Source organism: Daphnia pulex, chromosome 10 (genome assembly GCF_021134715.1).
Source record: "Daphnia pulex isolate KAP4 chromosome 10, ASM2113471v1".
Lineage (NCBI taxonomy): Eukaryota > Metazoa > Arthropoda > Branchiopoda > Diplostraca > Daphniidae > Daphnia > Daphnia pulex.
The window spans coordinates 3211646-3234133 of record NC_060026.1 but is presented as its reverse complement, the minus strand read 5'-3'; the positions used below and the strand labels follow the sequence as shown (position 1 = coordinate 3234133).

The window sequence follows — 22488 nt, the reverse complement described above, 5'->3', positions numbered from 1 at the left end:
CGGCTTCGAATAAACATGTGGTTCAAAAAACAGTTACGTAAAACAAATTTCATGGAAATTGGATATCCTCATTTTTCTTAGATTTTGTTTTACACGCCATCCAAAGGGTTCAGCACGGAACTTGTGTAGTGAGCGTCTGGAAATCTGAATGACCCTTGAACGCTAGACAGGCGCGCATCACTTTCTAAACAATTTTTCCTATCTCTTTTCCTCTCAAGTCTCAAGAGCTTATTACGCTCACTATCTCTCATCTGCTGGCGCATAGCGAGTTTATATTCAACATCTGTTTGAAACGCTCATCTCCTAACAGAAAATCAATGCCCATTGTCCGACTCTTCAAACACCGTTTATTCTATTAGATTTTCTGCGAAAATTAGATTCCTAAGAGACAAACTGAGTGATGGACGACTATGATCAAAATGACAGAAGATATGGTGCAGTTTTTCTAGACGCTCAAACTGACGGTTATATCAAAAGACGACACCAATAAAAGAGGGAAAAAGTCGAGCACGACCAAAGAAAAAGTGTACACAGATCCATCAATCACTCTAACAAAACTATCACAGTGTAAGGTCAACATACTGTACGTAGTAATAAAATCAAAAAATGATTGTCTATTAAAAAACAGCTAAAATAAAATCATCAAGTTGATCTTCGAGGACTTGCAATAATATCTGATTTGAAGCTTTTCCTTATTCCAAAAGAGTCACCATCATTTTAAGGACGAGTTCCCAAAATAGAAATAGTTTACGCCAAAATACCAAAATGTATCATAGAGAGAATGCGGAGGGTGGCTTGAAAATATATAAGAATGTCTTCCGGTGCTGTAAGACTCGAAATCGAACCAAAAGGCTTTTTTTTAAACCTTGTGGTACACAAGTATAGTATAGAAATTGTCATCTTTGTTAAAGAGAGAAAAATTTGAGGAAAGCCTGAGGCGGGACGGGTACGTAAAAAGCTTCTGGGTCACAGCTGCTGGGCTCATCAGATTTGTTATCTGTCTGTTGATGATCGACTATGCATGGATGTCCGTACGTCTTCCAAAATAGGCAACGGCAGTTGCGGCACAGATGGAGAATTTCGGCGTAGTCTTCACGCAGCCCAAATAACCTGCGGAGAAACGTAAATTTCGTGAGTATGTACATTTTCGAATAGTTTCGAAGGGAGGAGGGGAAACACCCCTCCAGGAAACAGATGTTTCACCTGCGAGCCCGATGGAAGACATCCTCCCAGTCTGTTTCCAAATTAGACTGATTACCACCAGTCTGCTGACTAATGTCGTCATCTTTCTCGTTATTTTTCCTCCTGGGCGGAAGTTGATTCGTCGTCCGGGGACTCATCCTGGGCTCGTTATCCAACATTTCCCGCTGATCGAAATGGTTCCTGACGTCTTGAAAGCTCACCAATCGGTTGTGATTGGCGTTAATGACCTGATGGCTCGACTGGTCCTGGTCTTCACTTTGCAGACTCAATAGATTTTCACGGTGGCGCTTCAAATGCTCGTGAAATGCACTCGATACACGTCCGCGTGTATCTGCGGATGAGGCGTTATCCAGTAACTAAAGAACAAGTAACATTGTCCCCCACTCTTTAGAATGTTGTCAATTCTAAAAATAGTAGATAATATGGGGGAAAGTATAGACCTCTTCCGGTTTAGAAGAATCCGTATCGTGACTACGGACGGGACTGCGTCTGGGGTTCAGATAAGGATGGGGCGTTCGGCTACTGCGGTTGTTCTTGTTAAGGGCTGCCGTCACGTTCAACGGAGGTTTCTCCCGTTCTTTCTGTATCTCCCGGAGTGCGAAACTAATTTGAACCGGCGTGAAATGGAAGCGACAGAGGCGTTTCCATAAGCGTTGCTCGGCGCTCAGCTTCTGAACAACTCCGCACGCTTCCGCCGCCGATAACAAGTCCCGGTGATCGGCCAACCGAAACAGGATCTCCCTGACGCATTCCTCTGGCAAATCCTCGAATTTCGGTTTATCATCCCCGTCGTTACTGCCAGGAACTGCCTGGATGTGGATGAATCCGGGAATATTCATGATTGAACGTGAAAAATTCAATTCCAACTTTCGCTTGTCGCACAATCAGCCGTTATTATAGATGACAGGCGAAAGTTGGAATGGGATAATAAGGACCATCATTATGAAATTTGTATGTGCTAGCATTATACCTCGGCATGACGAATGCTGGAAGCAATGGCGCCTATACGATCGATAGTGCGGACGTGTTTGCCCCAGAGTTGGGACGAGCCCAGCGGTGTTCCCCACCACGAATCACCTCGTACGATGGTACGCAAATCAGTCAGCAATTTGACTAGAACGTGCATGTTTTGCTGGCTTCCTTGGGCTGGAAAAATGAAAATATAATTCAATGTACTGTACAACATTATTCGGAACTAGTATGTAGACTTTCACCGTCATCATTACCTTGAACTGCAATCTCCTCCAGGACATTGAGAACCGATTTCTGAGCGCAGCCCGACAGATTGGTGATGCGATGCTGGGAGAGCAACAATTCCAGCAATTTGGCCGTGTAGGGAAATCGTCGGTGGTCGTGAACGGCGCTGCGGAAATCCAGGCGACGCAGGGCATCGCTCAGCCCATTGAAACCCGCCACCTATATACCGATAGTCAAACAAAACATTTTTATTATCATTTCATCGTACCTCACAAGCTCGTGACTTATTTTGACGCAGCACACGGACGGAGATCATATCAATAAGAGACTACACGTTACCTCTTTTGTGCATTTCAATGTGATCTGGCAGTGAGGTGGAACGCAACCTGATGAAACCCCCAAAAAACACAAAGAAAAAACGTGAGTTTGTTTTGTTTTTTTACGACCGCCATGTTTTTATTATGTAACGTGAAAAAAAAGTGCCAATGACCGAAATGAGCTAGCTGACCTTTGGTTTTATCGAGTTCCGGGCTGTTATCGAGTGCGCAGTTTTCTTTGTCATCATCTACTGACCTGGATAAAAATATACACACACACAAAAAAAAAATAGACCCAATTTTATTAACATGATATGATGCAATTAGTCGATAAATTCGTTGGCGTGATGTGCGCCTAAATTGCGCGATAAGAGTTTTTTCAACCAACACACGTCATTTTTCGTTCGGATATTGAAGGACACGCACAGGCAGTCAAGCGAACATTGTAACAATTCTCACGGGCGTGAAAGGCATCGTCAAACTTCCCCCCCCGTAGTAAACATAAGCCTGCACGATTTTTAGAAATTTCGTCCGATTTTTATATCTGTACTTTTTGCGTCACTCGGCTACTAAGGTTTGTGCCCTCAATTCCATACAATTTCGATCATAACAGACGGTGGATGGAGGAGGAGGAAGAATGAGAAAACACGACGGCAACGTTTCCCAGGGCGCCCTATTGATTTTCTCCACACCGTCATCAGCTGAGAACGAAAAGTGTCGAGAGCCCAGCGTGAATGAACGCGGGTCCGTTTCTAGTACTACTAGATAATATCAATAAGCTACAATACTTCCCAACTTTGAACGCCAAAAAGAGGACCATTAAAGTCTACTTATCGATTCTCAATCAGCTCGTCGTGAAAAGAAATTTCCCCACATCGGGATAATAGCGTCTTGGCTCACGCTGGGTGCGTGAGCAAACAGGCCGTCAACCTCCCCCTCCCCCTTCCAGAATAAAAAAAGAGTCGCAATCAAATTGGCCGACAGCCAAAGAATCTTGAACAACGTATACTGTCCGTCACGAACCCCCGAGTGAAGAAATTGGAAGGGATAAACTAAATCAAACAAAATTTCACGACAGTGAACGCAAGGAGAATAGACGGGGGGTATAGCGCCCTCACATCCGGTTATTTTCGCCCATGAAGAAAGAAAAGAAAAAAAGAAAGAATCTACGACCCTGAAAGAGAACAAGACGTAGTTCACTTTTGGCTTCGCTTTTGAGCCAAAGAAAAGTTCGTGATGATTGCATCACGAGCAGCAGGGAAGCTTCGCCATTGGCCTTGCTGGTGTCATTGGACAGCAGGTAACACGCGCTCCAGTGAAGCAAGTAAACGTCATAGCAACAGAAAATGTACACACACAAAACAAAAGAGATGATGAATAAGATGACTAACCTGTAGAAAACACCGTCGTCGGTAATTAATCTTTTTCGATTAGTTTCCAAGACTTTCAGCTTCTCCCAGCCATCTTCCGTTTTGATCCACGATTCGCCTGGTGAACGCCAATCTTTGGCATAAAAAGGCATTTCGCTGTTTTAAAACGTAGTAAATTAGCGCACGATCAAAATGGACTTGTGAAATTTACAAATTCAATTTTTTGTTTTAGTCGCAGTAAAGAAAAGTTAATTGCGATGAAATTTCTTCGACTTTTGGAGAGCCGAAAGAGAAGCAACTGTCAGGCTCAGAGTCTGGCTGGTCTTTGTCTGCGCAGGAGCTCGGGACTCCCGACTTTACTTGTGTTGACTAACATCGCAGCGCGTGTAACGTGGCTTTGTTGTGAGCGTTGTGACGTCATGGCTCGCTGCCAAATAACTGGCTTCCCAAAAACAGCTGATCGACTCCTATCGTAAAATAAACGAAAGGCAACAACACCCCCTGAACAGTTGGGGGTAAAAATTCAATGTGACTTTTCCTATCTGCTGCTCGATTTAGGTGATTTCCTGCTGCGCAATTCAAACATTTTTACATTCAACTTTTTTTTTTTTTTTACTTCTAATGAACTAAATAATTGGTAAATTTCAGGATTGATAATAATTAAGATCGAGGTCGATAACTTTGGGGAATTTTATCTTTTTAAAAAACTTGGTTTTTGTATAGAGTTATTTGGAAATATTTCAACTTTTACTTTCTTGTCTTACAGTACTTTTATCCCAAGAAGAGAGGATAATTGCGTTTATCTTTTTTTATGGTCATTTGGCTCGTGGGAAGAATTCAAAGAGAAAACGAAAAAAAAAAGTAACGATAAGGAGCCAGTTGTTGAAATAGGGAAATTTGTGCAAGGCTTGAAACTGGTGAAGCTGGAAATTGTTGGTGCACTTTCTAAATGTATATCTCGATCACCCTGGTCTAAAATCACCCCCTGATTACCCTGATCTAAAATAAAGTTTTTCTTTTCTGATTCAATGATTTTTTTCCGAGAAAATTCCTATAGAGTTCGTGACGCCTTGTGCGCACATGAACCGCGATAATTAATAATTGACAATTTAACGTGCCATTGCCAGTTTGCCCAGTCATGCTGGACTGCTGGCCATGCGCAGTAGCGCAGAGCGCATGCAAAAACTTGGGGTTGGGCTTACTTATTTTAGGAATTAGGACAACTTACAATTCTTGCCATTGGTTTTGTTGCCTGGCAACCAATCTTAGTCATTTTCACACGTGTGTTTTTGTCTGAATTCCTATTTTCTTAAATAAAATTAGAGCTAAATTAATTGTAGAAAACTAAGCGTGAATTGGTGTTAAAAACTCTTACCTCTCAACGTTCCATTCGACACAAGAACATGGGCCCCCAAAAGAAAAGGCTCCTCCTCTCGAAAAATCTTCTTGAAATGAAGGTATACATTTCGTCAATTAATTTAACTTTAGTACCTGTGGAGTTAATAATGTTATATTCCACTAACAGTTTATGAAAAGGACCAAAGAAAAGACTGAAAAGGAACTAGAAGATGAAGAAAGACAAACAACTTTTGCAAATGAAATCACTTCAGCAATGTTGTCACACGGGTAAATTTAATCTCAGCAGGTGTCAAAATTAATTAAACAGCTCATTTGATTTTTTTTTTTTGTAGAAGCAAATTTCTGATGGAGTCAAGCTATTCTGCATGTGAAAATCTTTGTTTTGGCAGAATGAGCTTCAAAGGAGCCAATCCTGAAATTGAAAAAATTATGAGAAGATTCACAGAACCACCACCTCCTAAGGAAAATTCTTTGTTGCAGGGTGAGAAAGATGCTGATGTAGGAGCTGAAGAAGTGTCTAGAACTATGTCCCTAAGTAAGACAGTTTCAAGAAAGTTTTCTAAGCAATCCCTCAAGAGAGGCTTTAAAAGACCTGCTGATGATCAATGATGTTTGCAATAAATGTTAAGAAAAATTTTGATACATGTATTTCAATTTTGAATGAAATGATTTCATAGATATTCTACAAATGAACAGTTTTCACATTTTGATGAAAAAACAGCCAGAACCATATTACCCTGCAATTACATACATGACGAGTAGCTTCACACTTGCATCTTTGATACTGTAAAGAGAAACTATGTGTACATCATCTCGGCCATTTGGGACATCTTTCGAGGGATGTATACAATACAGTCAAAGTAGGCTGCCAGTTCTTCTATGGTGGTGTCATCTTCTTCTGGGCAGGGGTTTAATGCTTGCTGAGAACACGATGACTGAAAAACACGAGAGTTTTGATTCCTGACACCACTTTCTTGGGAAGCATCATCAGATTCAATATATGTTCCTTGATCTTTGAACTTCAAAAAGTTTAGCTTGGGTTTCCTCAGGTATCTGGACTTTTTCACAATCTGTAACCGGGCTTTCCTCAACAAAGGTTTAGTTCCAGCGTGCCTTGATTTTGAAGAGCTTGTCTTGTACAAGGTTATTGTCTTGAAAACGGGAGATGATGCGACGCGATTTGGACAAGGTGACACCAAACATCGGTTCCATATTTCACACAGCTCTTCAGAAGGTTCAGGTCTGCAAAGAAAAGTAGCAAATGATAGTTAGGTATTTACCAAGGCCATTCATTCACTATTTATTGTAACCTACTTTGACAAACTTTCTGGAGGAATAGCTTCTGTTTCATGTGGTAAATGTAACTTTCTCAATTCTTCTTCAACAACATCTTCGCAGTTTGGGTTTGGAAGCTTTGTATCCGACATGTTTACAAATCAGACCTTCACAAAATTTTTAACACGGAGCAGCCATTGACGCATTTAGCAATTCTGATTCTGATGTCATGCAAGAAGTTGCAACATTTTGTAAGAAACGAAAAAAAAAATAATAAAAATAAATATGAAGATGACATTTTTAAATATATGACATTAAATATTTAAAATTGATTTTTTATACAACAGATCAATAATATTTTACTTTTTAAATAAGAACACAAATATAGGCAACGCTGTTGCTCTGCAGTACTGTCAGTACTCGTGGAAGGTCTGGCTGTCAAAACAAAGTTTTGTCGTTGCCTCGTTGGGCATTCAAATAATATTGGAATGTATCATCTTTTATCAGGGTTTTATAAATATTTATTTCAGTTAGACGAATATTATGTACTTATTTTGGGTCTCGATAACGCAGGGAAATCGGTAATGCAAATAAAGTTGTGGAATCAAATGCATAAATTAACGCTTCAAAATTATGTAGACGTATCTAGAAGCAGCAAAGACTCACTTCACGAAGAACTACAAGGCTCTTAATCCCAACAAAATTACCTCAACAGTGGGACTAAATATTGGAGTCATCGACACAGACGGCTGTAGTTTAAATTTCTGGGATTTAGGTGGCCAAGAAGAATTACAATCACTCTGGGACAAGGTGTTTTAATGAATATGTCTTTGGTTATGCATAATTTTATATTTATTCTATTTGGCCATTTAGTACTATGCCGAATCACATGCAGTAATCTATGTGGTATTTAAAATTTATCATCTATTTTATTTGCCAAAACATTAAAGTTCATATGATGTAGGTTGATGCTTTTGATCGTGACAGAATTGAAGAATCCAAAGCTGTGTTTGGTAATTTAAGGACCATTTTTATACATGCATTTAGGCACTAATGATTTAATTTGCATAGATAAAATGATTGCCAGTGAACTGCTTAAGGGTATTCCCTTGCTTGTTCTTGCAAACAAACAAGATCTTCAAGACAGTATGGGTGTACGTGAAGTGAAGCCCATATTTAATCAAAATGCCCACTTAATTGGCCAAAGAGACTGCATGGTGATGCCTGTTTCTGCTCTGAATGGGTGTGAATATTTTCAAATTTTTTTATTTGAATTTCTTTGTGACAAAGTTTTATTTTAGGGATGGAGTGGATGAAGGAATCAAATGGCTTGTTCAGTGTGTTAAACGTAATAATGTAGTCCGACCGCCTAGGAACCAGAGTGATAACTGATAATTTGACATGCAAGAAATACTGATTACATTTATTTTTATTTATTCGAAAACTTTCGAAAATTCCCGTAAGAAAACAAAAAATACATGAGGAGAAATTTTTCTGAATTCATAAAAATATTGACCAAATGGAAACTTAGGGTAAAACCACTCGAAATCCTTCCAAGGGAAACCAAATTAACCGGGTTTTAGTATTCGCGACTGCGGGAATCCGAATCAGTACCAGCTTCCGGAGCGTTCTCTCTCATAACGGTTACATTATCGTCTTCTTCTTCATCAGTATCCTCTACTTCTGAAGACGAATCACTCTCTGATTGTCGCCCATCATCGGATTCTTCTACACTCCGTTGGCTGAGGATCTCCTGACCTTTAAGATTTTTGTTCTTCAGATGTCCAATCCAGAAAGCTTCGGCGCATCCATGGGCGGCCAACATGTGTTTAACCCTGTAGAAAAGTGCTTCTCGAATTCTAGTCATGGCTGGAATGTTGGCAGCTAGGGTCTGATCACTCGATATCTTGGCGTGATTGCACACGTTTTGTAGCGTCCGCGTACTCTTCTGTAAATTTTTCAGCAATTCTTGCGATTCCTCCTTGATGTTTTTGAACTCTTTGTCGAGCAAGGGCATGGCAGACTTGTAAAATACCTCGATTACAGAACGGCCGTACTTTAGGCAAGAAATAAGAATGCTTCGTTTGTCGTTAGTTTTGACTGTTTCGACCAATTGGTTCAGGAGACTCACTACTTTCTCCCATGTCTTAAACGTTGCCTTTACTGATCTTGGAGTTGCAGCAGGACTCGGGATTTTCTTGACATTCTCAACCAAAGCGATGAATGAAGCCCGGAAGTAGAAACTGAATGTAGCTTTGTTGCAAGTACGGAAAGATTCCGATTCAGAGCTACCTTCTTTTTCATCTGATGCGAGTACCTCTGCCATGGCATTGCTAATGATGTCTTCCAGTTTCGCGAAAATATTAGGAACATGAAGTAAGTAAATCTAAAAAAGAACAACATCAATCATAATTTTTCTTGTTTTTCCCCCTCGTTCAACCTGAATTCTTACCTGAAGTAAAGACTCAATGTCTCGGTTGAACTTTTGTCCTTTGTGCGATTCTCCATCCCTATCATTCCAGCTACGCTTCAGATAACCTTCTGCCACCGTCGCCAATCTGTGAATGCAAAAATTAGGGAGCGATTAGTAAAGTTCAAAACGGCACTTTAGAGAACTGTTACCGTTCAGAAAGTTCCGGATCAGGGCGGAGGTTGTAGAGGGTGACCAACAATTGAACGTGTTCAATGGCGCAGGCAAACGAAGTAATCGAAGTGGAAAATTTCTCAACATAATCAAAGGAAGAAGCATGAAGCTGATCCACATCGGCAGTTTTGGCGGTATCAAGTACGCGAATGGCTATGGATCTTAGAGCATCTTCTAGTAAGGTCGCCCCTGTTGACTTTTGGAACTCGTGCCACGACAAAATCCGATTCAGAATGCGAAAAATCAACGTGTAGCTATTGCCGAGTTTTTGAGCAAGTTCGCTGTACATTTCCGGTCCATCTAGCATCCCATCGCTCATTTCGATCAGTTGCTGGAAGTAGCCCGAAATGGCCTCCACGTGGAGTGTTAGTCGCCTAATCAGTGATACGCTCCGCTTAGCTACCTCCATCGGTTTATAGAGATCTAGCATGAGGAAGGATTCATTTTCGGAATTGTCTTGTTTCATCGGGAAGCGTCGCTTTGGAGCTGAAGTCAAGAGTTTGTGCTCTAATTTGGCGGACAAATCACCCAATAACCATTCGAGATCTGTTGGCTGTAAGAAAAACGTTTGATGCTATGTTTTCCTAAATAAGCGTATTGTAGTACCTTTAATGCGACGGGCGATTCTTCTGCAGTTAGCTCAAGCGCGGAAGATAATAACACAAAAGCGGATAAGTCAAGCTCGCGGAAATTAATAGGATACGTTGAAACGACCGCTTCTGGTTGACCGACTTTGGCGGGTTGTGACGCGCCAAAGTCCAATTTTGAAACTTGACAGACCGAAGCTCGAGGTGTGCTGTGTAAAACGGACTAGAAAAAATAAACATAGTCTTAGTTATCAATTGATGTCAATGTCAATGGGGAAAAAAAAAACCTTGTTCGGTGTGGTCAGAGTAGTGTTGTTATTCACGTTGGCTTTCTTGAGTCCTTTGCCTTTACCTCCTCCTTTCTTCCCAGCGGCTGCCTTTTTCTTTGTACCAGCTTTACCCTTTCCCTTCTCCTTCAAAGCGCGAATGGGCTCGCCCATGAATACTGATTGAGGAGGCATGAAGGATGTGTTTTGAGCTAGAGCTCGGTAGAATTTCCCTTTGAGTTCTACGACGTCTTGCAGACGATGGATCACTTTAGCACGCATATTTTTCGAGCGGGCAAAAGTGTTGATGACTTCGATGAACCAATTGATGCCGAAAAAGTAGCAACGACAAACGACGTCCTTGTCAGATTGAGGCATGGTGTTGAAATGGTCCATTACTTCATCCACCGGAAGACAGACGGCACATCCCACTAGAGCATCAATTTCTTCCAGACTTACCTGATGAAAACAAAGAAAAAAATCAATAAGAGATTTTGATTTTTGAATTAAAAACTACGAACCTCCTCATAAGAATCGATGGTGTTTCGGAGAAGTCTAAAATGAGACATCAACGTGGTAAGCGTAGGCTCATTAGCGCTCTCTCGATCTCGTTTATCCCTGCGAATTTGTTCTTTAATCGCTATGGGAGCGATGTTCAAAAACACCAACCCGTCTTCCGATGAATCTTCCTCAACGGTGTCTAAACCATGCAGTAGAGACAGTGGAATGTGAAAGATATCGATCTTCTGCTCCTTCTCGTTCACTACAAAGTTTTCCTGAATAAAAACAAAAATTGGCTTTAAAAACTAGCTTTTAAATGCATCGTTATTAATGCCGGATAATACCTGAAACTCAAGGGACACGCCGTCATAGATGTAGCTATGAAGGGAAGGATGGATGTCGTGCATCAACGAAGTGCTGGCCATTTCGTCCATGAAGAGAGCAAAAACTTCAGGGATTCGCTTTGTGGAGGCATTCACTATGTCGATGATGGCTTTGGCTTGCAACAGGCGTTGATCACTTTGAAGCACACCGTTGCGGCCTGAATCATTAATGGTTAATGACGAGGTTGATTGTCTCGCCTGGCCATCTCCACTAATTTCGCCAATGAGTTCTGGGTTTGCCAAAACGTGAATAAGGGCAACGGAACCCAGGACTCCCATTCTTTGATATTCTACTTGTTTCCCCGCTAGCTGCTTCTTGATAATCATTAAAAGTTCGCTTTGGATGGCGGCGCTGAATGAGGCTAACCTGTAATTTGAATCGATTGAAGTTAATTTTTATCGCCAAGTTAAAGATAAAAAAGGTTTTCAATCTATATTACCTAGTTTTCGCTTCATCATTCATTGAAAATCCATAGGCCATTTTGGCTAAGAGTTCCATAACCCGTTTCACCTGAGGGAGCGCCATATACTCAATATACTCAAGGAGAGAAACAATAAAGGCTGAGAAGCGAACCAAATGTTCCCAACTTGTTTCAGCCAATTCTTGCAAAACTATTAAAGCAGCTTTAGCAGGGCTGTCATTGGATGACGCTCGATCACCTGAGCAACTGACGTATTGAATCAGCGCTTGTACCACTTCTTGCTGATAAAACTCGTCGAAATGGATAAACATTTCCTGAAACAACATTGATCCATATTGGGCCACTATTGTGTCAGCACTCAGGATCAAATTATCAGCAATTGCGCACAGTTGTTCAAAGTAGTTCTTTAGGACGCAATCATAAAGCTTGAATGTTTCCTTCACTAGTTCTGTTGTTAGCGTCTCCATTCGAATTTTCTTTCGAATCAACAGCTCAACTTCGAGTCGTCGTCCGGTTATTTTGTGCAGAATCACTAACACAAGAAGATCCACGGAAAATAGTTGTCTGGCATCCGTTTTCGATTGAATTTCTGGAAAAATTAATACGTTAAAATCGGAAATCTTAAATGAAAATGTATAAAACTTAGCATACCTTTTATCCAAGTATCAGACAATGATTTTGAACCAATCATAGAAATTTGAAGCGATTCCATCGAAAGGGAAATACAATCGGTGACAGTCTCTTTGGAAATACGTTCATGGCGCTTTTTGAAGGTTTTGTCAAAATGCAGTCCAACTTCTTGAATGATGGTGAGAGCTTCATCCGCTTGTATTCGTTTGAACACAAATGAAAGAAGGATCGGAACAGTTTCGAGTGGAACAGTTGGTAATCTCTTGACGACTTTAAGTCGAATTTCGCTAGCTTCACTAACGGGGAGGCTTAAATCACCGAGGACATCTAGAATGGCTGCCGTCAGTGAGTTGTTTGTTTCGTCCAGCATCCCACAAAGAACAAATGCGACTCGAATATTCTCCTTGTCTCCTACCACACTTGGTAAACATGATATGATTTCTTTTTTTATTGTCGAGGAGGATGTGTTCAGAAGATCCAACAACGTGTCAACGACATGTACCGGTTCCACAATCCGATCTAACCAGGCAATTTGTGAAAGAATCAATGAAGGAAGATTGACTTCAGTAGCTGATGGTCTTTCTTCTTGAGTTGCTTTAGTAAATCTTTTCAATATGGCAGTCATTAACTTTGGCTGAATTTCATCCATTTGCAGTAGCATTCGTACAAGAGAATCCTGAGGCAAAGACATGGCATTGCTATCTTGTCCCAATGAATTCTAAACAGAAAGCAGGGATTAAATTAAAAGGATTAACAAAATATATATTTAAATGTACCTCTGTCAAATGCAATGCCTTTATGAAGTTGTTCCTTTCGTTGAAAAAAGTTTCACATTCATTTACAAAAAATTCCACACTTCTTGGATAGTGAACACTAGCCATGAGGTGTTCTCGCAAATTCTGTTGGAACTCAAATGGCTGGACACCTAATAAAAACAAATTAGTCCTGTTTCGTCAGAAAAGTTCATGCAGCAGCAAATGACATACTCAGTAAGTTTGGTAAGTTTCCAGTCCTTGGATGAAAACCAGCTTCGGTTAATGCATTAATAAAATCACCAGGTCCTGTAGCAACATATTCTATGTTATTTTCCTTTCTCTTTTTGGTTTTGGGTGGAGGTAATGATGCTAATGTATCATCGTCTTCATCATCAGAATCTAACATCATCGTAGCCCTTTTTCTTGCCACATTACTTCGATTCATTTTTGACCACCTATTTGTCTACTTCAGATATGCACAAAATGAAGGACAGTCTTTTCACCGATATCAGTGATAATCAAGTTTGCAGTATTGGATTTACTGAACCAAGATAACAGTCATGAGGAAAACTGCACGTCGGCTTATGTTTTGCAATACTTTTCTCGTATCTTTCCCGATTTTTTTATGCTTTCCCGCCTGCTATTCTGTGGAAGTCGCCCTCTACATTAAAAAACAAAAGAGCATCGACTTTTTTCGTCTGCTCTTTCTTGCATTGGACTGTCACACGTGGTTGTTAACGCTCTTTTTTGGTGTTCGAAATTATTAATGAAAATTTAAAATGACAAGTTTATCACGTCAACTTCGAAAGCTCGCAGCTCCTCAGACTTCTCTCCTAAAACTCGACAAAAAGAAACCTTCGCTCCTTTTTGATCCTCTTGAAGCAGCAAATTTAGACAGAGATGCAGTTTACGACATCGGTAGGTTTATTCCCGGTGAAATTATTTGAACATATGGTTGATTTCATAATTTATTATACAGGATTGTCTGGTCTTGAAGACCTGGAGAAATTGGACATTAGGTTCAGAGAGTTTCGTAATTCTCTGTACTCTCTTACTTCCAAACAGTTTGAGCGGTCAGTCCATACAGTTGCTGTTAATGCTAAAATCAATGAAGAAATTGAAAGGTTCCTAGTTCTTTTATCTCCCTATTTCACCCTGAGGAGTTCACAGAAAGCACTGGAGTGGCTTGTTAATCGCTATCACATCCATCAGTTTAACACCAATGCCTTTATTATGTGTGTGTTGCCTTTTCATGACACAAACATTTTTGTTCGTGCTATTCAATTGATTGGATTGAAGAATCAGTTTGGTCAATGGAACTGGCTTCGTCCCCTTCAAAAACCAGGAGTTCCTTTGCCAAAAAACACACTTTTGAATCGTTGTGCTAAAGATTTGGGACTCATCAAACTCATTTGTGCAAATTTGGAGAAAGCCATTACGATTCACTCGGAAAAACCATCCGTCCTGAACATTTACATTGCATTTTTCACCACGACAATGATTGGTATGGTGGAGCAGTCAAACGGAATCAGCGAAGAGCAATTAGCTATTCTCCTCCCATCTCTTCTAAATGGACTTGTGAGCAAGTTTCCCGATCTTATCGCTGGCTGCTACATGATAATCGCTCAATTGAATAGGAAAGCAAATTTGAATCAAAGAGTTGTTGAAGATTTGGCTCTATGCATTTTAAAGGTATAAATAAAATATTTATTGTTTTAAATAATTTTACTAACAATGTTTTTTTTTTTTGTAGGGCATGATTCCTGCTTTATCTTCTGAAGCAATAACGCTGCTTATCGTGTTATGGGATAAACAAAAGGACCGCGTTTTCAACGTCAATCACATGCGAAACTGCATCGAATTTCTTAAATCAAATGCAGAATTCCTTCCATCGATTGGAATTCTTGCCTCTTGTTATCAGGTGTCTTCTTTTGTATCGCCAGTGATACAAGGTTTTGTTATGGAACTAGGAATGGCGGCTAAAGACCTCCGCTTCAACAAACTTTCTCAGTTTTTAACAAAATTGGTCGAAGATGTTCGTTTTATCGGAAAGGACCCAATCATTATTGTCAAGTATACAGCCTTTTTATCAATGAATTAACATCCAAGTTTTGCTAATTTATTCTTTTATTTTAGATCTTTTGTTATTGGATACTTGGAAGCTATAGACAAGATTGAAGCATCTCAAAAACTGAAGCTCCAAAATGTGATCTCTGCTGTACTTGATCGTCTTGAGAAACAATATCCAATTGATTTTGAAAAAGCTCTTCATTTAGCGATGATTGAAAATGCAGAGAATGAAGTCCGCAAAGAAGAACTAGGCAAATTGTTAGGGGCAAGTTGGGATGTGGAACACACATCACTCTTTCTGAAATTGAATCACAATTCAGCTCAAGTCAGACTAGAGGCTATTCGATCAGTGGTTCAGGCAATACACCAAAAAAAGGTATGATGATAGACTTTTGATGACCATTACAATATTTTAGAAATATATATTTTTCTTTTCAGATACGCAATATGAGTTTTGCCGTCTCCAGTATTGTTGAGAGACTCACCGACAGCGACGCAAAGGTGGTCAGTGAAGTACTTCTCCTTGGAAAAACTCTACTCACTATCCTTCCAAGCGATAGGCAGTTTTCTATATTACTGGCTGCTCTTGGTAATGGTCAACCACAATACAGTGAAGACTGGAATTCAGTAAGCAGATGTAATAATAATGATCTGGTTAAGTGATAATTTTCTTTTCCTTCTCGATAGGTTCGTCTTGAGCTGATCAAGCTGCTCGGCAGCAAAGTTTGTGTCGACAAGCTAAGTGAAGATGAGTTAGTTGAACTCTTCTTGGCACTCTTACCTTTCCTCTTTGCCACCAATACTGCTGATTTGACATTAACGAAGGCAATCGTCGCATCAGATTTAAAAACGCATTCTCCGATGCTTCAAGTTCTTGCCACAAGTAAGTGTATCATTTGATAATTTTCAAAATCACACCATTAACATTCGAAAACAATTTTTTTCCCATGCAGAAATTAATTCCCAGCAGAAAAACAATGACAGCAAATTGCCAAAGATCGAACTCACCGCCAGCAGCCTGCACGAAGCCTTGCGCCAAGTCAAGCCGTTTTCCAATGAACAGTTAAACATTAAGGTGTTTCAACGAATGCTGGATTGCATCAGGGATTCATCGACACATTCATCGCTATCTCTCCCGGTTATTTTTGTCGTCGCTGCGCTCATCCAAGGCGAGTCGGAGTTATTGAAAGCCACTAAAATGGCTACTCGTTTTGTTGACGTTCTTTTTGGGATGATAGAAAGCGCTAGGGTATTTTAATAATTTGTTGTTCAAAGTTATCCGGATTCATCAAATCTTCATTTATTTCTTTAGGTGAAGCGGAAATACAAAGAAGAGGGGAAACAAGGAAATACGCGAATTCACGCGATGCTTCTTCAGGCTCGTGGTGGATCAATAGCTCATGACGCATTAATCTATGGTGCCATGGAAGTATTTTCCGCTCTTACAATTGAATACCCGAAAATGGTAGGACAGCAGTGGGCGGCCCTGGCCAATACGGATGATCCTGCTGATGCCAGCATGCTGTTCTTGCTGAGTTTGTTTCGATTCTTGGTGTTTGGACTGACGTCAGGCTCATCCGCACTGTTCCAGACATCCTTTCAGACCTTTTTTGGTAAAATGATACAAACAAAGAGCAGACTGTTCTTTCTCAGCCTCGTATGGAACAGTCCGCATGCGGATGATTCGCTGAAGGTAGTTGCGTTAAAAATGGGCGCGATATACCTAGAACAGGACCCTACCAGAAACACTTGGGCTATCGAATACAACTCGTCTGTCGTCCCCCAACTTCTTTGCTGCTTGACGTCACCGAACTCTCACATCCGGGAGCATGCTTTGGCCATTTTCAAAGTACTTGCATCATCTTTCTCAACCTCGACGAAAACCTACGGCCCGCTTATCGTAGAGTTCCATGAATCAGCGGAAGAAATGAAAATTGACGAAGAGCAAGTTAAAGTCGTTGTGGCTAGGCATTTATCTAAAAAGGCCGCTTTACCATCATCAACGGCATTGTTCAATTTGATCGTCTCCGCAGAAGTTCCCGACTACGTTAAACAAGGACTGTTGAAGGCCCTTGAGCAAGTGAACTCTACAAGCATTTTGACCAACTTGCTGCCTCTGATTGTTGAATTGATTAACAAAATGGACTCACCGCTCGGAGTAATTCAATCGAATGTTCTGACTATGCTTTTGGAAAGATTCAATCCCGTAACAGCTCCACTTATCGCCACAAATGAAGGATGGAACTGTTTTCAGAAGGTACAAGTTATTTTTAAGATTGAAAATGTCCATAATCAATTTTAACATGTTATCGTTCTTAATAGGCACTTCGTTCACCTACTAATGCCATCATAACAGGAGAGGAAGTATTTCTGTCCCCTCAGGATATCATCATCGAGGTCATCACCAAAGATTTTTTCAAAGCTCTGCCCTCTCAGCCCATCAAACTGAAGATTTTTGATGAGCTATTAGAAATCATCATAAACACCGACAAAACCGTTACAGCTAGACAAGCACGAAGAGCATTAAAACGAATTTCGTTCGACGCCACATTGTTGATCACACAACTTCAATTCAAGTCCCAGCCCAGCGAACCGGTAATTTTAGAAATCATTACAAAATTTCGTCTCACCTTTAAACAAAAATCATTTAACCGAAAAATTATCGTTTTTCTTTTTTATCAGACGGGAATAAAAGGAAAAGAACTAAGAGGACGTCGCCCACGCCAACCCTCGTTGAGACCTAGCCAGTGTCTTCTTTGGAACAGAATTCTGGCCGTGCTGGAAATGCTGCAAGTCAAGAGAGAGATTTATAAGATTCATTTGCTCATTGCTCCCCTGTTTGATTTGCTGAAAATTTGTCTGGATGAGGAAGAGCAAGTTTCATTGGAATACTCAAAGCAGTTGATCCTTTCGTGTCTGCTGAGCTGTTGTCAAAAACTTTCTCCAGGTCTGTAAATTTTTTTTACTTTTCTTTGTGTCATGTGCTAATATCTTTCTGGCTTATTTATTTAAATAGGAGATAGCGTGAAACTAGCCTCTGAATTCAACACTGGATTGATTGTACAGTGCATCCGTGTCTCGAACAATCCGCAGACACACCACCAGGCCTTACTATTGCTTTCTTTGGCTGCCCAGCTTTTCCCAAGCCACGTCTTGCACAACATTATGGCCATATTCACTTTCATGGGTACATCCGTTTTGCGTCAGGACGATGCTTACAGCTTCCAGGTGATAGCGAAAACCCTCGAATCCGTCATACCAACGCTCATCGAGGCTTCGATGAAAACGGCAGTAGAACCAGTTGTGACGACTGTCATTCACGTGTTTGCTGACGCTCTTCCGGAAGTCCCAGAGCACCGAAGAATTCCCGTTTTTGACAAGCTGTTGACGACGTTGGATCCAGAAATTTATTTGTGGCTGGCACCTACACTCATCCTGTCGAACATGGCCACTCAAGGATCACGTCTGGGAAGAGGATTGGTCAAAGAAGATGATAAAGACCGAATCGTTCCTGATGTAGAGTTCTCTCTGAATGTCTGTCACTTGTACAAGCCACAAGTTCAACTGAACGCATGCATCCGTATGATTGAGTACTTGCAATCGTTGCCAGTCGAGAAAGATGAACGACGTCGACTGACAAGAAACGAAGACAAGGATATGACGGAAGGAAGCACACCCTTCAGTCTCGACGTTCATAGCACTCGTCAACTGTGCCACTTCAAGTTGTTGCTGGTCAATTTCATTTCGACGCTCCTTTCATCTAATCGATTAGTCGCCCAGCTGGTGGAGTTGGATGACTCGGAGAAGCCATCATTAGAGAAACTCTACCAGAAACTAGTTGAAACTGCTTTGGAGTACACTCAGTCCGTGTCGCGTCAAGTGGATCTTCCACTCAAAGTCACCTCGGCCGAACAGGGTCCGAACCCGAAATTTTGGCGAGCTTTATTGCATCGTTCCTATGACGTCATTGACCGGTATTGTTTATTTTTAACTGAATGTTGTTTTTGTGTAATACTGACGGTTTCTTTTTTCTATTTTACAGGATTAATAGTTTACTACCCCGCACCATGTTCATCTCCGTGGTGCACACTTTACTTTCCCACCCTATACCATCGATTCGACGTCGTGCCATGGAACTCCTCAGCGCAAAATTGCAGCACCAGTCGAACTTCTTCGCTGTGACCCAGGATCAATCGGTGCTTCTGCAGTTGATCCCTTCATTGACCGCCATCGCCAGCGGACAAGGATCGAACGAAGAGGAAGCCCTGAATCAACAAACTGCTTTTTTCACCCTCAAATTGTTGTGCCGCTGCATGGGGCCGTCGGCCAGCTCTTCATTCCGCCCAGTTTTGGATGTCGTGGTTGAAACTATTTCACCGAGTAAAACAACTTCATCCACTGTCTTGGCGTCGGCATTCCTCTGCTTGGCTGAGCTTATTCAAAATATGGGCGTGCAGTCTCTACCACATCTTCCACGCTACGGTGCCAATATTGTTTCCCGCTTAGGAGATATCTCCAGCATCGAAAGTCACGACCTGCTATTGCTCAGCGTCGTAACGGCCGTTTACAAACTGGTCGAAACTTTACCCCAGTTTCTTGTTCCCTATCTGCCTCCCATTCTGAAACAGGTAATGCCGCATTTTAAAACATTTTTATAGTATGCCTTTTCTAATGCGATTTGATTTTTAATCCTAGATTTGCTACCTATCCGCCAAACAACCCGTTACAGAAAAACCATCACAATTGCAGTCGCGGCTTCAAAGTATTCGGCACTCCCTAGCAACGGCCAGTGTACCTCGGTCGTTAGTGAATAGCGTCACTCAAGTATACGCCGAGGTGACCATGATTGAAAGCGGAACTTTTGTTCCGACACTTTCCATTGCTCCTTTGATGTCCATCCTGTCTGAGAGTTTTGCTGCCATGAGCTCCGAAGAGTTGACTATTCAACTTCCCGCTTTGACGAACTTCTTCATCAAGGCGTTAGATACTCGATCGTCCCTGAGTGTTCAAAAAGCAACTATTGAACAGATGAATGCTGCGGAAGAGCCGGTCGTCTCGGCTCTAGTGTCCCTGGTACTTAAACTCTCAGAGGCCAGTTTCCGGCCCCTATTCTTCCAGCTGTACGACTGGGCTACTCGGGTTACGGATATGAGGAAAGAGCGTCTCGTTACGTTCTACAACTTCACGATGCAGATTGCCGAAAAGTTGAAGGGCCTCTTTGTCGTCTTTGCCGGCCACTTTATCCGGAATGCAGCCCAGGTGATTGTCGACACCAACTTCACTCAGAAGGGATCCTTACCATTCAAGGGACCCCATGCCGAAGGGAACACGTTGATGCTACTCGAATACGTGCTGCGATGCCTGTACCGTGTTTGCTTGCACGATAACGAGAATTTCATCAACAAGGAACGATTTGAAACTCTCATGGAGCCTTTGGTGGATCAGCTCGATAATCAGCTAGGAGAAGAAGATATCGTCAACCGACGTGTCAAGGATCTCCTCGTCCCACTGCTGGCTCAGATGGCTGTTGCTGCCAGCGATGACTACCTATGGAAGGCACTTCACTACCAGTTGCTGCTAAAGACGAGAAGCAACTCGCCTCACGTTCGACTGGGATCGCTTAGTGCGTTGTCGGCGCTCGTCGAGAAACTAGGAGAGGATTATTTGGCTTTATTACCGGAAGCCATCCCCTTCTTGGCGGAATTGCTTGAAGATGATGTCAACGAAGTGGAAGTAGCTGCTCAGACGACGATCGCCAATATGGAGAACATGCTTGGAGAACCACTGCAGAAATATTTCTAAAATCATCTGCATTTGTATGCTACAAACCATTGAGCTCGAATAAAGATGGTTTCTATCCTAGAAATAATTTTACGTACTCCTCTTTTGAGAATGATTTGGATTGCCAATTTTATCAAGTAAGATTTTAAATTTCTCTTTCATTTTTTATTTTTATCAGCTTATTTAACTTCAACGCAGCGATTATTAGTTTGGGATCTGACCATGGCTATATCGTCTCGAAACAGTTTGCATTTAATTTTCAGTAGGCATCAAGCCAGCAAGTAGCCTAAGTAGCAGTATTATATTTGGTTAGCTAATCAATATTCCTTATTTTGTGTTTGTGTCGTGAGTGTGAAAAGGGTATTATGAGAGGTGCTGTGAAAGAGTTTGAAAGTGACAAAAGTACAATTGGCATTGTTAGGTTCGAAACATAGACGCGAATCGACGTTAATCGCTATATTGATTATACACAATTAGAAAAATGCATAGGAAGATTTATTGTATTAATCAGGGTGCCCCGCTACAACTCTGATCTCTTCAAGGATTCCACCGGATTACAATCACAAATCAATAATCATTTTTCGAAAAACATAAGCTGATATCAATCCTTATTAATTTGGCTGAATGAAAGCCGTGGGTGTCTCTCAGCCTTCTGTTAGCAACAGTAAAGAAACGAAACTGAGCCTGTGTGATGGCTCGCTTACTTTTTCCTTCTCTTTGGTGGAATGTGAAAATTTTCCAAATATTTATTTACTTTTCGCTGAACTTTTTCACGGTGGTTATCGTCTAAATGGGAGAGCATGGTTTTTACAGTTTTCTCTCCTCCATGCAACGCAAACGAATATATAAAATTATCATCAACTTTTTTACCTTCATCAACATGAAGTAACAGCTTTTTCACCGCGCTAGAACCTAATTTCTCAAAGACACTTTTTAAAAACTTGTCCATCATTCTGATGTAGTCTTCCTCGACCTCATAACGAAATAGCCCATACCAAATGCTATGCATTTTCTCTGAGTCATGTAAGGCCGTAATATGTTGGATAAACTGTTGGAGTTGATTTTCATTGCTGTAATTGACCACAAAAGTTAGTGTATTCAATATTGTTTCTGACTGATCACTCGGAATCAACCAGCTGGGATTTTTAAATAGCTCTTCGATTAATCCAAATGCATGTTCTTGAATATGTTGCCGAATTCCTTGTTGGACCACTTCTGGTATTTGAGCTAACAATTCGTCAACATCTTTCTTCCACCATATAGCGTTTAGATAGCGTAGGTCTCCGTCGACATGAAATAAAAGTGTTTTAGCGGCATCAACGCCAAAAATTTCCGTTTTCTCCGACACGTGTTTTATTATTTTTTTCGTTACTAGGTCGTTTTCAAATACGTAACTCCACATACTGCGCTACGTAACGGTTTTGATGAAGTCCTTAAGTTGAGCATTGTTACCGTGGTCTAAATAATACCATATGATGTCTTCTAAATATCTGATTTTTGGACTAACGTTGAGCCAGAAAATCTTCGATGTCGGAGTAAAGAAGATGTCGTCGATTTTTGCAGGTGAATTTATCTTCCAATTTTGTTTCGCCTCTTCCTGTCTTTCCTTGGACAAATGAGATAATAAAAAATTTACCAGCGCCTTTGAGGGAATCGTAACATCGTCGTGAGTCACCAATTTGTAGACGAAACTTTCACCGAGTTTCTCCGACACGTATTTCAAAAATG

The 22488-nt window shown here is 41.0% G+C and overlaps 6 protein-coding genes across 6 annotated transcripts; 3 read left to right on the top strand and 3 right to left on the bottom strand.

The window, feature by feature from the left end:
- Positions 1-327: 327 nt before the first annotated feature.
- On the bottom strand, positions 328-5178 carry LOC124205316 (F-box only protein 25-like). Its single transcript, XM_046602700.1, has 8 exons — positions 4109-5178; positions 2909-2973; positions 2740-2786; positions 2430-2619; positions 2174-2349; positions 1644-2012; positions 1204-1559; positions 328-1110 (listed from the first exon to the last, which is right to left on the bottom strand). Exons 1-8 carry the CDS (start codon positions 4237-4239, stop codon positions 906-908), a joined length of 1539 nt encoding a protein of 512 aa, XP_046458656.1. The 5' UTR covers positions 4240-5178; the 3' UTR covers positions 328-905.
- Positions 2802-6084, top strand: LOC124205328 (M-phase phosphoprotein 6-like). Its single transcript, XM_046602720.1, has 4 exons — positions 2802-2820; positions 5428-5544; positions 5613-5713; positions 5779-6084. Exons 2-4 carry the CDS (start codon positions 5491-5493, stop codon positions 6053-6055), a joined length of 432 nt encoding a protein of 143 aa, XP_046458676.1. The 5' UTR covers positions 2802-2820; positions 5428-5490; the 3' UTR covers positions 6056-6084.
- LOC124205324 lies at positions 6071-6941 on the bottom strand. The gene is made up of 2 exons (XM_046602715.1): positions 6761-6941; positions 6071-6688 (listed from the first exon to the last, which is right to left on the bottom strand). Exons 1-2 carry the CDS (start codon positions 6871-6873, stop codon positions 6244-6246), a joined length of 558 nt encoding a protein of 185 aa, XP_046458671.1. The 5' UTR covers positions 6874-6941; the 3' UTR covers positions 6071-6243.
- Positions 6942-7124: 183 nt separating this feature from the next.
- LOC124205323 (ADP-ribosylation factor-related protein 1-like) lies at positions 7125-8157 on the top strand. Its single transcript, XM_046602713.1, has 6 exons — positions 7125-7302; positions 7361-7531; positions 7595-7627; positions 7686-7734; positions 7793-7964; positions 8023-8157. Exons 1-6 carry the CDS (start codon positions 7210-7212, stop codon positions 8111-8113), a joined length of 609 nt encoding a protein of 202 aa, XP_046458669.1. The 5' UTR covers positions 7125-7209; the 3' UTR covers positions 8114-8157.
- Positions 8158-8166: 9 nt separating this feature from the next.
- Positions 8167-13587, bottom strand: LOC124205312 (Fanconi anemia group D2 protein-like). The gene is made up of 11 exons (XM_046602695.1): positions 13141-13587; positions 12931-13079; positions 12176-12872; positions 11543-12113; positions 11064-11469; positions 10740-10994; positions 10240-10677; positions 9972-10175; positions 9344-9918; positions 9174-9279; positions 8167-9107 (listed from the first exon to the last, which is right to left on the bottom strand). The coding sequence occupies exons 1-11, from the start codon at positions 13352-13354 to the stop codon at positions 8301-8303; spliced, it is 4422 nt and encodes a 1473-aa protein (XP_046458651.1). The 5' UTR covers positions 13355-13587; the 3' UTR covers positions 8167-8300.
- A 13-nt stretch (positions 13588-13600) lies between these two features.
- On the top strand, positions 13601-20841 carry LOC124205309 (HEAT repeat-containing protein 1-like). Its single transcript, XM_046602693.1, has 13 exons — positions 13601-13827; positions 13889-14601; positions 14663-14982; positions 15046-15355; positions 15418-15606; positions 15667-15862; positions 15933-16228; positions 16292-17236; positions 17302-17574; positions 17662-17926; positions 17996-18953; positions 19022-19607; positions 19675-20841. Exons 1-13 carry the CDS (start codon positions 13689-13691, stop codon positions 20779-20781), a joined length of 6297 nt encoding a protein of 2098 aa, XP_046458649.1. The 5' UTR covers positions 13601-13688; the 3' UTR covers positions 20782-20841.
- Positions 20842-22488: the final 1647 nt, after the last annotated feature.

Coding starts and splice junctions, on each gene's coding strand:
- LOC124205324 (XM_046602715.1), bottom strand. CDS start 6,873: ATGTCGGATACAAAGCTTCCAAACCCAAACTGCGAAGATGTTGTTGAA. Junction 6,689..6,760: donor CCTCCAGAAAGTTTGTCAAA/GTAGGTTACAAT, acceptor TTTTCTTTGCAG/ACCTGAACCTTCTGAAGAGC.
- LOC124205312 (XM_046602695.1), bottom strand. CDS start 13,354: ATGAATCGAAGTAATGTGGCAAGAAAAAGGGCTACGATGATGTTAGAT. Junction 10,176..10,239: donor CTCTGACCACACCGAACAAG/GTTTTTTTTTTC, acceptor TATTTTTTCTAG/TCCGTTTTACACAGCACACC. Junction 9,919..9,971: donor AATCGCCCGTCGCATTAAAG/GTACTACAATAC, acceptor TTTTTCTTACAG/CCAACAGATCTCGAATGGTT.
- LOC124205328 (XM_046602720.1), top strand. CDS start 5,491: ATGGGCCCCCAAAAGAAAAGGCTCCTCCTCTCGAAAAATCTTCTTGAA. Junction 5,545..5,612: donor AAAATCTTCTTGAAATGAAG/GTATACATTTCG, acceptor TTCCACTAACAG/TTTATGAAAAGGACCAAAGA. Junction 5,714..5,778: donor TCAGCAATGTTGTCACACGG/GTAAATTTAATC, acceptor TTTTTTTTGTAG/AAGCAAATTTCTGATGGAGT.
- LOC124205309 (XM_046602693.1), top strand. CDS start 13,689: ATGACAAGTTTATCACGTCAACTTCGAAAGCTCGCAGCTCCTCAGACT. Junction 14,983..15,045: donor GACCCAATCATTATTGTCAA/GTATACAGCCTT, acceptor CTTTTATTTTAG/ATCTTTTGTTATTGGATACT. Junction 19,608..19,674: donor TGCCTCCCATTCTGAAACAG/GTAATGCCGCAT, acceptor TTTTAATCCTAG/ATTTGCTACCTATCCGCCAA.
- LOC124205316 (XM_046602700.1), bottom strand. CDS start 4,239: ATGCCTTTTTATGCCAAAGATTGGCGTTCACCAGGCGAATCGTGGATC. Junction 2,974..4,108: donor GACGACGGTGTTTTCTACAG/GTTAGTCATCTT, acceptor ATTTTTATCCAG/GTCAGTAGATGATGACAAAG. Junction 1,111..1,203: donor GTCTTCCATCGGGCTCGCAG/GTGAAACATCTG, acceptor GTTTCTCCGCAG/GTTATTTGGGCTGCGTGAAG.
- LOC124205323 (XM_046602713.1), top strand. CDS start 7,210: ATGTATCATCTTTTATCAGGGTTTTATAAATATTTATTTCAGTTAGAC. Junction 7,628..7,685: donor CACATGCAGTAATCTATGTG/GTATTTAAAATT, acceptor CATATGATGTAG/GTTGATGCTTTTGATCGTGA. Junction 7,735..7,792: donor AGAATCCAAAGCTGTGTTTG/GTAATTTAAGGA, acceptor TAATTTGCATAG/ATAAAATGATTGCCAGTGAA.